This window comes from Rhinatrema bivittatum, chromosome 10 (assembly GCF_901001135.1).
Source record: "Rhinatrema bivittatum chromosome 10, aRhiBiv1.1, whole genome shotgun sequence".
Lineage (NCBI taxonomy): Eukaryota > Metazoa > Chordata > Amphibia > Gymnophiona > Rhinatrematidae > Rhinatrema > Rhinatrema bivittatum.
In genome coordinates, this window is record NC_042624.1 from 17,780,849 (window position 1) to 17,793,334 (window position 12,486).

Genomic DNA, 12,486 nt, shown 5'->3' on the forward strand with positions numbered 1-12,486 from the left:
AATCCATGTTGACTGTGTTCCATTAAACCATGTCTTTCTATATGCTCTACGATTTTGATCTTGAGAATAGTTTCCACTATTTTTCCCGGCACTGAAGTCAGGCTCACTGGTCTATAGTTACCCAGATCACCCCTGGTGACTTTTTAAATATTGGGGTTACATTGGCCACCCTCCAGTCTTCAGGTACAATAGATGATTTTAATGATAGGTTACAAATTTTAACTAATAGATCAGAAATGTCATTTTTTAGTTCCTTCAGTACCCTAGGATGCATACCATCCGGTCCAGGTGATTTGCCACTCTTTAGTTTGTCAATCTGGCCTACTACATCTTCCAGGTTCACAGTGATTTCGTTCAGTTCATCTGACTCATCACCCCTGAAAACCATCTCAAGAACTGGTATCTCCCCAACATCCTCAGTCAACACGGAAGCAAATAGTTCATTTAGTCTTTCTGCAATGGCCTTATCTTCCCTAAGAGCCCCTTTAACCCCTCGGTCATCTAATGGTCCAACCGACTCCCTCACAGGTTTCTTGCTTTGGATATATTTTAAAAATATTTTGCCTTTATGGCCAACTTCATTTCAAATTCTCTCTTCGCCTATCTTATCAATGTTTTACACTTAACTTGGCAATGCTTATATTTTATCCATAAATAGGTTCTGCTGCAGGTACCCAGCCTTTTCTCTCTTCCTCCGGCCTGTGCGACCGGCGCTGACCCATCGGGGTTGAGGGCCTTCGGATCCCAGCACACGTGGGGGCTGCCGCAAACTCGCCCCCGATCGGGCCCATCACATCAGCCTGAGCCGGCTGCTAAGCCCGCCCACTGCCTGCCTGCGTCAGCAAAGACCCGGATCGAGCCAAATATAGGATCTGCTGCAGGCGTCGCACGCCTGCGGAGCACGACAAAGGGGCCTGCCCCTATCTGTGCCCCTTACACTGGGCACTTACTGAATTGAACCTTCACAGCCCTTCCTAGCCATCTGCTTGCTCCCCCTTCTTCCTCGCCCCCACAGGTACCCTCCACCCTCCTCTTAGAGCATTTTATCTGCAATTCTCCTGTACTGCTGATCCTCTCTAAAGTAATTCCTCTCCCCCCTTTATCCCACTCTGCTCTTCCATCATTCAAATTCCCCTTTCACTAGTCTCATTGTGGCACTGAAAGCAAGTGTTGCTTACCTGTAACAGGTGTTCTCACAGGACAGCAGGATGTTAGTCCTCACATATGGATGACATCATCAGGATGGAGCCCAATCACGGAAAACTTCTGTCAAAGTTTCCAGAACTTTTACTGGCCCCTACTGGGCATGCCCAGCACGGCACTAACCCTGCAGCCAGCAGGGGTCCCCCTTCAGTCTTATTTGATAGCTACAGGCAGTGCCGAAAAAATAAAACAACAAAACGTTACGAACCCAATACCGCGGGGTGGCGGGCGGGTTTCGTGAGGACTAACATCCTGCTGTCCTGTGAGAACACCTGTTACAGGTAAGCAACACTTGCTTTCTCACAGGACAAGCAGGACGGTAGTCCTCACATATGGGTGAGTACCGAGCTGAGGATGTCCGAACATGCACCAAATATACCCAACGGCATGCAACAGGCACAACAACTGGGGTGGAATTTGGTAGAGGGCATCCTGAACCCCACCGGGTAGGCGGAAGGGTGTTGGTACGTCACGTTGGAAATAGGTTACACAGGACAGATTGGCCGAAGATGGAATCTTGTCTTCCGGCTTTGTCCAAGCAATAGTGGGCTGTGAAAGTGTGGAGAGAACTCCAGGTGGCAGCCCTGCAAATGTCAGGAAGCGGCACCGATCGCAGGTGTGCTACTGAAGTCGCCATGGCCCTCACAGAGTGTGCTTTAATACGGTCTTGGAAAGGAATGCCTGCTTGCTGATAGCAAAAAGATAAAGTGTCCGCCAACCAGGAGGAGAGAGTCTGCTTACCCACAGGTTGCCCTAATTTGTTAGGATGGAAAGAGATGAATAACTGAGTGCTGTTCCTGTGGGCAACTGTACGGTCTAGGTAGAACGCTAGAGCCCGTTTACAGTCAAAGGTATGCAGAGCCTGTTCCCCTAGGTTAGAGTGGGGCCTGGGAAAAAAGGTAGGTAGTATGATGCATTGATTAATGTGAAACTCCGAAACTACCTTAGGCAAAAACCTAGGGTGAGTGCGGAGTACAGCCCGGTCCTGCAGGAGTTTAGTGTAAGGCGAATAGGTAACTAGGGCCTGTAACTCACTAACCCTGCGGGCTGAAGTGATAGCCAAAAGGAAAATCACTTTCCATGTGAGATATTTTAGGTCACAGGAGTGAAGAGGTTCGAATGGTGGTTTCATGAGCCGCCCGAGAACCAGAATAAGGTCCCAAGAAGGGGCCGGAAGACATAAAGGTGACTTGATATGGAGCAAGCCTTTAAGAAAACGTGTTACGAGGGGTTGTAACGATATAGGGACATACCCGACACCTTTATGGAAGGCGCCTACCGCACTGAAATGCATTCTGATGGAAGAGGTCTTTAGACCTGATTCCGATAAATGCCACAGATGGTCCAAAAACCTTGGAATTGGACAGGAAAAGGGATAAAGGGATTGTGAAGAACACCATGATGTATACCTTTTCCATTTATAGAATAAGACTTTCTTGTGGAAGGCTTCCGTGAAGCAATCAGGACACGAGAAACTGAATCTGAAAGGTTAAGTGGTTGAAGGATTAACCTTTCAACATCCATGCCGTCAGGGACAAGGCCTGAAGATTGGGATGGCGTAGACATCCGTCGTTCTGAGTGATCAGAAGCGGGTGCATTCCCAAGGGAATGTGCCTGCGGATGGAGAGATCCTGGAGTATGGGAAACCACACTTGGCCTGGCCAGTGAGGTGCTATCAGGATCATGGTTCCTTTGTCCTGTCGGAGCTTCACAAGAGTCTTTGAGAGAAGAGGAAGTGGAGGCAATGCATAAAGCAGATCGGCTGCCCACGAGAGGGAGAATGCATCTCTGGGCTGAGAGCGCTCGCTCCGAATGAGGGAGCAGTAATTGTCCACCTTGTGGTTCTGAGGGAACGCAAAGAGGTCTATTTGGGGATAACCCCATTGCTGGAAGAGAGAGGTCACTACCGAGGGGTTGAGAGACCACTCGTGCAGTTGGAAGACACGACTCAGTTTGTCTGCCAAGACATTGTGCAGTCCCGGCAAATAGGTGGCCCTGAGGTACATCGAGTGGGAGAGCGCTTCCGCCCAAATCTGCGCAGCTTCCTGACACAGAAGGAAGGAGCCTGTGCCTCCCTGCTTGTTGATGTACCACATGGCCACCTGGTTGTCCGTCTGAATCAGGATGACGTGATTTGATAGGCAATCCTGAAAAGCTCTGAGAGCATATCGCATTGCTCAAAGCTCCAGGAAATTTATCTGGTGTTTGGCTTCCTCTGGAGACCAAGATCCTTGTGTCTGTAGATCGTTCACATGAGCTCCCCACCCGAGGTTGGAAGAGTCGGTGGTGAGAATGAGTTGAGGATCTGGTAGGTGAAAAGGCAGTCCCTGGAGGAGATTGTTCTGATCTTTCCACCACGCGAGAGAGAGACGGAGTGCGTCAGTGATGTGGACAATGGTTGACAGAGGCTGAACAGCTTGAATCCATTGTGACCTCAGAGTCCAATGCATGAGCCTCATGGCCAGGCGGGCCATCGGTGTGAGATGGACTGAGGACGCCATGTGTCTGAGAAGGACAAGGAATTGCCGAGCTGTTGCTGTATACTGAGACTGCAACTGGTGAGCGAGGGACACGAGGGTTTGCACTCGTTGTTGAGGTAGAAAGGCTTTTGCCTGTAAAGTGTCCAAGTCTACCCCAATGAACGACAAGGTTTGAGATGGGACTAAATAGGATTTCTCGTAATTGACGAGAAATCCTAGAGAAATTAGAGTGTGTGCAGGGTCAAATCCAGGGACGATCGAGCGGCTTGCTGGGTTGGGGCCCTGATTAACCAGTCGTCTAGATAGGGGTAGACGTGAACACCTTCTTTCCTGAGAAAGGCTGCGACAACTACGAGACATTTGGTAAAGACTCATGGTGCTGATGCTAGGCTGAATGGAAGCACCCGGAATTGATAGTGCCTTGGGCCTACTAAAAACCTGAGTTTCTTGTGATGAGCTGGAGATATCGCAACGTGGGTGTATGCGTCCTGGATGTCCAGAGAGCAGAGCCAGTCACCTCTTTGTAGAAGAGGTAGAAGCGAGCCCAAGGTTACCATCTTGAACATTTCCCGCTGGAGGTACTTGTTGAGGGCACGTAGGTCCAGAATTGGACGAAGCCCCCCGGATTTTTTGGGGATCAAAAAGTACCGGGAATAGAACCCTAGGCCTTGTTGCGAAAGAGGGACGGGTTCTATTGCCCTTAACTGGAGAAGGGGGGAAACCTCCTGCTCCAGAAGGACAGAGTGGTCGGTTACTCTCCACGCTTGTAGAGGTGGTGATTCCGATGGAAGAGCAAGAAAGTTCAGGTGGTAACCCTGAGCAATGATTGCTAGTACCCATTGGTCGGTTGTGATTGATTGCCACATGCCGTGAAAGTGGCACAATCGACCTCCCACTGGTATGCCTGGCAGAGGAATCAGGCTGCTGCTCTCCAAGGGAAAGTAAAAAACCTGAAGCAGGCCCCGGCTGGGGAGCTGCTTGTGGCTATTGCTTCCGGGGCTGGCGAGGCTGAGATTTTTGATAAGGCCTCGTAACTCGGGACCTTGTTGGTGGAGGATAGTACTTCCTTGGGCGGAAGAATGACTTCTTAGAGTCCTTCTTGAAGGGCTGTCTATAAGGGAAGTCAGAAGGTATCGATGAGAGCTGTTTGAGGGTCTCATGATGGTCCTTTAATTCAGCCACTATTTGTTGAATCTGTTCACCGAACAGATTATCTCCTTTACAGGGCAGGTCAGAGAGCCTGTCTTGTACTTCTGGGCGAAGGTCAGAAGACTTGAGCAAGGTCCAGCATCTTGCCGAAATGGCAGTTGCAGACACTCTAGTGGAGGTGTCGAAGATATCGTAAGCTGTTCTTATCTCATGCTTTCCTGCCTCAAACCCATTGTTGACAAGGATTTGAAGATGTTCTTGGAATTGGTCAGGCAGGGTTTCAGAGAAGTCCTGTATTTGCTGGAAAATGACCCTGTTGTATTGGGTCATGTACAGCTGGTAAGAAGCAATTCTAGAGATGAGCATGGCCCCTTGGAACACTCGTCGACCAATATTGTCTAGGAACTTGTGTTCCTTAACAGGAGGGGTAGACGAGTGAGGCTTCGTCCTTTTTGCTTTCTTTTGAGCTGATTCTACCACAACTGAGTGGTGGTCAAGCTGAGATTTTTGAAAGCCAGGGGCTGACTCTACTAGATAGGTAGTGTCAGCCTTTCTGTGTACTGGGGCAATGGATCCAGGGTTTTCCCAGTTCTTTTTGAGGAGGTCAAGAAGAACTTGATGAATGGGAATAGAAGTGATCACTTTAGGGGCATCCAGGAACTGGAGAAGCTCCATCATCTGGTGCCTATCATCTTGCTCTGTCTGAAGCTGAAAAGGGACCAATTCCGACATTTCCTTCACAAAATTAATGAAAGAAAAGTGCTCTGGAGGAGAATGCTTTCTACTTTCAGTAGGAGAAGGAGGTGAAGGTAAGTCATCGGTGTCTGTGGAAGTATCATCACCCCAGGTGTCATAAGGATCAGCAGGCTGACCTGTAGGACAAGAAGGGGGTTGGATACCCGAAGGGCCCGGCTGAGGCTCCAAGAAAATCGAAGGAATCACCGGGGGCACCGTGGACACCCTGGGGGGGTATCGGTGCCGGCATCGATGGCGCCAATGTGCGTATCGCCCCTGATGAATGAATCGGTGGCGAGGGACGACATGGCACCGATGGCTGAGGCAATACCCCCGAAGGAGGAATGCGGAATGGTGTTTCTCCTCCCGATGAAGCTGTCATCGGGGAGCGCACCGGAGCCATCGGAGACCCGGGAATCACCGGTGGAAGGGCAGTCATGAGCGCTTCCATCCGGGATAGCAGCGGTGCCAGCGCTGCTGGAATCGGGTTGGTGACCAGTTCCACTCTCGGTACCGGTGTCGGTGCCGGAGGAACCTGGAGTCATTGCATCGCCTTGTCGACGGCCTCCTGGACCAGCCGGTCCAGTTCTTCCCGGAGACCTGGTGCAATCAGCCCCGGCTCCGTGATGGAAGAGGGAGGCTGAGGTACAGTCGGAGGGACCACCTTTACAGGGGGAATCGCGACTCCCAAACCCCGATTGGGTGAGGGTTGCCTCGATGTCCCGGTCGCAGGAGTGGTCGGTGCCGTTCCTGGATGGGGCTTCTTCAATGGTGGCTCGGACGGTGGCGAGGTCGATGATTTTGTTCCCTCGACGGTCCGAGACTTACGATCCCCTCGATCTTGAGGGGGAGAAACAGGAGTCGATGGTCGTGACAACGTCGATGGCGGGCGGTCACCGGACGGTTGTCGATGCTGGTGCGACTTCGACGGTGCCGGTTCCGATGACGTCGATGCGATGGACAGCGTCGGGGTGTGAACATGGAAAAGGAGTCCCATCTTCTCCATTCTGGCTTTGCGACCTTTTGGTGTCATGAGGGCACATTTGGTGCAAGTCAGGACATCATGCTCACGGCCTAAACACATTACACAGACTCCATGAGGGTCTGTGATAGACATGGTGCGAGTACAGTCCGGGCACTGACGAAACCCCGACGCCATGGCCATAGTAAAATTGAGCAGCGGTACGGTCGACGGCCAGTAGGCCGTGAGGGCCAAACTCGATGGTAATCGACGAAAAACGGTGAAAAACTTACCGGAGTATAGCGGCCTGAGAAAAGTTAGAGAAGGGACCCCTGTGGGGCAATTTAAGTTTAATTAACTCCCTGAGGAAAATTCCTGTCAGGAATCTCTTCAGAGATCCTAAACCGCGAGGCTACTGCTGCGCGGAAAAAAGAAGACTGAAGGGGGACCCCTGCTGGCTGCAGGGTTAGTGCCGTGCTGGGCATGCCCAGTAGGGGCCAGTCAAAGTTCTGGAAACTTTGACAGAAGTTTTCCGTGATTGGGCTCCATTCTGATGATGTCACCCATATGTGAGGACTACCATCCTGCTTGTCCTGTGAGAACCCCACTGTCCACCTTGGCAAGAACTCCCTCCGCATATCTTCCCTTGAAACCAAACTTCCCTCCCTCATACCTGGTTGACTCCCTCTCACCAGGTTTACTAAAGCCCCATTTCTTGGTAAACGAACTTCCTTGCTATACCCCCTCTATCGCCATCATGCTGAACCATAAGATACCAACACTCAAATACTACAATCACAAACCCCTCCCTCCTCATCCCCCCAGACACAGATCTTACCTTAAAACACTCCTCCCCTCTATGATCACCCCTCCCATGTCCCAAATATCTTAGGTTTGACCACCCTTTCCCTCATCCTGCTCAATAAGCAATCAATAGGCAAAAAAATACCCATCCTCAATGACACCCTCTTAGACATCAACCCAGACATTTGTGCTATCACAGAGACATGTTTAAGATAAAATGTCATAATGCCTCTATATCGCCCCGTGGTGCGACCGCACCTTGCATACTGTGTACAATTCTGGTCACCGCATCTCAAAAAAGATATAGTTGCGATGGAGAAGGTACAGAGAAGGGCAACCAAAATGATAAAGGGGATGGAACAGCTCCCCTATGAGGAAAGGCTGAAGAAGTTAGGGCTGTTCAGCTTGGAGAAGAGACAGCTGAGGGGGGATATGATAGAAGTCTTTAAGATCATGAGAGGTCTTGAACAAGTAGATGTGAATCGGTTATTTATACTTTCGAATAATAGAAGGACTAGGAGGCATTCCATGAAGTTAGCAAGTACCACATTTAAGACTAATCGGAGAAAATTATTTTTCACTCAACGCACAATAAAGCTCTGGATCTTGTTGCCAGAGGATCTGGTTAGTGTAGTTGGTATAGCTGGGTTCAAAAAAGGTTTGGATAAGTTCTTGGAGGAGAAGTCCATTAACGGCTATTAATCAAGTTTACTTAGGGAATAGCCACTGCTGTTAATTGCATCAGTAGCATGGGATCTTCTTAGTGTTTGGGTAATTGCCAGGTTCTTGTGGCCTTGTTTGGCCTCTGTTGGAAACAGGATGCTGGGCTTGATGGTCTGACCCAGCATGGCAATTTCTTATGTTCTTATGTAGAACCCGATATTGTCCTACTAAATCAACTACCCACAGACGCTTACGATATCATATCCATTCCCAGACCTAAAAGAAAAGGTGGAGGTATCCTCTTAGCAACCAAAAAGAATCTCAAACTAGTACATCAACCTACTGTCCCACCACCTAAGATGGAGCTAGGTCTCTTCAAATCCCCATTGTTCCAAATCTGCCTTATATACTCCCCCCCAGGTACCCTTGACTCAAACCCATCTCCGCTCATTGAATATATCACCAAGAATATTAATATAGACACCCCTACCATCATCCTTGGAGATTATAATCTTCATGTTGACTCAACCCCTCAAACAAATTCCTGTGACACCATACTAGAATCAATAAAGGCAATAGGCTTCAGGCAGCTTATAAACAACCCCATCCATCGAGCTGGACATACCCTAGATCTGATCTTCATAAATTCCTTCATACTAATGGACCCCCCTACATTTTCTCCCATCCCCTGGTCCGACCACTTTCTTATTAAAACCACATGCTCCCTTAACAACGCCCTCCCCCCCACATACCCAAAAAACCATCATACACTTCAGGAAAACATGCAATAGAGATGACCTCATCACTTCCCTATCAGGCACCTTGGACCGTTTAGACCTCTCCAACACAAATTCGGCTCTAGCTTCTTGGCACCTCACCAACACTGTGGCAGAAAAAATTTGCCCACTGCAATCCAGAGAAATAAGCTCCTCTCAAAACAATAAACTAAAACCCTGGTATACGCATAATTTGAAACATATGAAACATCAGCTTAGAAAGCTTGAAAAACGTTGGCGCAAATATCCAACACCTACACTCCTTGCTAAATATAAAACATCCCTCCATAACTACCGTGACATGCTACATAAAACTAAGAGATTTTTACGCCCACAAGATTCACCAACTCCAGTGCAATGCCCTTTGAATTTGTGGCCTCCCTTACTAAACTCTCCTCATGCCCACATCCCAGACGATGAAGCTAGTACCAAATGCGAGGACCTTGCACTTTATTTCCAGGACAAAATCAATACTCTGTTATTACGTTTCCCCTCTACCACTCCACCTAGCACAACTCCCCCTAACAACCTCACCATGAAACTTAATTCATTTGAAACCATAGCCACATCAGAAGTTGAAGCCATCCTCAAGAGATTAAGACCATCATCTCATCCTACAGACACTATCCCCACTAAATATCTCCTCTCCATTCCTAACTTAATTGCCCAACCCATAGCCAACATCATAAATATTACCATCACTTCTGGCTCAGTACCTAACCGCCCCCCTCCCCGACCCCCTTTTTAACCTCATCTCAGCTTCCATTCCCTACCCCTTACAAGCCGTTCTTTTTATGAATCCTTTGTAAATACTGTAAATCAAGCTCACGTTATTCGCTTTAAGCTACTTTCTGAGTTCGCATTTATTCTTTTGCAAGTTACTTGTATATATGACTAGTTCCCTGTAAAACGCTACTACGCCAAGTTCATGTTTTTATGCAAACCGATGTGATACTCAAAGTGTATGTCGGCATACAAAAATATTTAAATAAATAAATAAATCGATCCTATTTTCTTCAGATGGATCCTTCTTCCACTTTTTGAAGGATTTTTTTTTGGCTAAAATAGCCTCCTTCATCTCACCTTTTAACCATGACAGTAATCGTTTTGCCTTCCTTCTACCTTTCTTGTGTGGAATACGTATGGACTGTGCTTCTAGGATTGTATTTTTAAACAATGTCCATGCCTGTTGAACACTTTTAACCTTTGCAGCTGCACCTTTCAGTTTTTTTCTATTTTCCTCATTTTGGAAAATATGGACCTTCATGGTCTCTACCATGAAGGTCGGTATAGAAAAAGTGTTAAATAAATAAATAATAATAAATTTTATCAAAGTTTCCCTTTTGAGTTTAGTGTTAAGAGCTGCAGATTTACTTATTGTACCCCTTCCAGTTATTAGTTTAAATTTGATCATGTTATGATCACTGTTGCCAAGTGGCCCCACCACAGTTACCTCTCTCACCAAATCCTGCATTCCACAAAGAATTAAATCTAAAATAGCTCCCCCTCTATTGTTGGTTCCTGAACCAATTGCTCCATGACGCAATCCGGTCCTCCTTTACTGGAAAGGGTGCAGGGCATCCGGAAGCTGGGGAATTCAATCCCTGGATCGCTTGCTGTGACCACTGGACTCCTCTCCCGGGGGATGCTGGGAGCAGTATGCAGGTGAGCCTTCCGGTCCTCCTCTACTCAGATTTGAAAATCCTATTCAGACGTTTCAAGCTCCCCCTATATATCTACAAGTTACAAGCCTCAGAGACATGCTGGGCTCAGAATTAACCATGATCCCACAAATCCAGACAACACTAAAGAACTGTTTCTAATATACTCATTACAAAGACACCCCCCACCCCCCCCCTTGTAGAAAGGAAAAATCTAATCACAATAGTTCATGCAATGGTAGGATTACTACAATGCACCGCATAAGGGTTTAACAGATAAGGCTCTCCACAAATCAAGCTAATATAAAACTTCGCTGCAGAACTAATAGAAAGATGCAAGTCACATGATTATCACATCAGTCCTACAAATTTTCATTGACTAGCAGTCCCCGACAGAACCAAATTCAAATCCCTGACACTGATTTTAAAGGCTGTAAGGGAAACAGATCTAGCTTCTTCTTACAGCCTAGCTTCCTCTCTGGTGCAGTCACTACCTCCCTCGTGAAGGAAATAAAGTTAGTCTAACTAAAAAGTTGCTTTAACTGCTTTTTCTTGAAGTTCATTTTATGGAGATCTTAAAATCAAAGTAAAAAAGTATCTTCAAAATGAAAAACATTTTACATGAATCCTATAAATTAAAAATGGAAGTATACTGCTTCCAGTAACTGACAGAAAACAAAATATTTTATAAATATTTAGGACAATACTAATACTTGAAGCCAATGGAATTTTTCTCTACTTCAACTTCACCTGAAAGATCTTTTCATCATGACCTTTGATTATAGCTCACCATTTGTTTTAAAATTATAACTAAAAGAAAAACAGCAGACCAAATATCCTGTCTATTGATTTTCCTATTCACCTACTTTTGCTATTTGTGTGTAATAATCCACTCTTTTGTAGGGTAACATAATAAAATTTCAGCACTGGTATTCCTACTTATAAATCAGGTATAAAAAGTGACGAATCTCTACCCCAGACTTACATCTTTCATCCGGTATTCCTGGTTGATGATTTGCTGCAACTTTTGAACACCACCAGATATCACCTTAAACTCTGCTTGCTGCTCTGGTGGGATGGTACTAGACGTAAGAAAAAAATAGTTTAAACATCAGGTCTCTTACACATTCTGTTAAGATTTCAGAAATTTACAAATTGAATATTTACCAGCAAGCAACAGTTATTACTTTTTAAACACATTATGTACTCTACTTACGCAAGTTTTTCTATTTTCATTTCTGCTTCTTCATTGGATTTCTTTAACTGCTCCATGTTTTCAAGAGCTGCTTTCTACAAATCCAAAGAAATTTTTACAAGGTTAAAATGTATCTTCAATTACATATGGCACTCAGTTCACCAAAATGTGGGCATTAGAAACATTTCTGGCAGGGAGATATATGCTGACATGAGTGAATGAAAAGGGTGCCAATATGCTCTGCAAATCTGTATAAACAGTCACAAAGCTTTTGAGAATATGAGGGGCAACAATGCAGAAAATGACACATTGGCAACAGCAATATATTTCCAAAAGTTGTGCAACAAATCTTCCAACCAGGGGTCTGTCCGATGACACCACCCACCTTCAAGGACTCAGCCAGTTTTTATTCAAGAAATTATCCATTAATTTTGAAAGGCTTCTGAAATAATAATTTAACAAAATTGGAAAAAAGGAGTCAAAATTTCCAAGAAAGCTAACTTGCCCTGCCAATTTTTCCATGCCCACTATATTCCACACTTTCTGCTTCTGTTCAGACTTTATGGGAGGAATAGACCTTTTCCAGATTCTAGCCCAGACATCTTGTAGACAGGAAGGGGCACAGTATCAAACTCTGGGAGCGGGGAAGGAATTCTATTAAAAAGCAATCAGCGGGTTATACATTTTTGACTGCCGCAGCACACTGAACCGACAATTTCAATGTGTTATCCAGTATGACGTCTAGATCTCTTGCTTGGGTTGTAGCACCTAATATGGAACCCAACATTGTGTAATTATAGCATGGGTTATTTTTCCCTATATGCATCACCTTGCACTTATCCACATTAAATTTCATCTG

The 12,486-nt window shown here is 46.3% G+C and overlaps 1 protein-coding gene across 1 annotated transcript in view; it reads right to left on the reverse strand.

The window, feature by feature from the left end:
- The window catches only part of NUF2 (NUF2 component of NDC80 kinetochore complex), a 231,761-nt gene that overhangs the window by 95,403 nt on the left and 123,872 nt on the right, over positions 1-12,486 (reverse strand). The window contains exons 7-8 of the mRNA XM_029618644.1: positions 11,649-11,722; positions 11,418-11,514 (exon numbers count right to left, since the gene is read on the reverse strand). Of these exons, the coding sequence (XP_029474504.1) occupies positions 11,418-11,514; positions 11,649-11,722 (171 nt within the window). The remainder of the gene's footprint in view (positions 1-11,417; positions 11,515-11,648; positions 11,723-12,486) is intronic.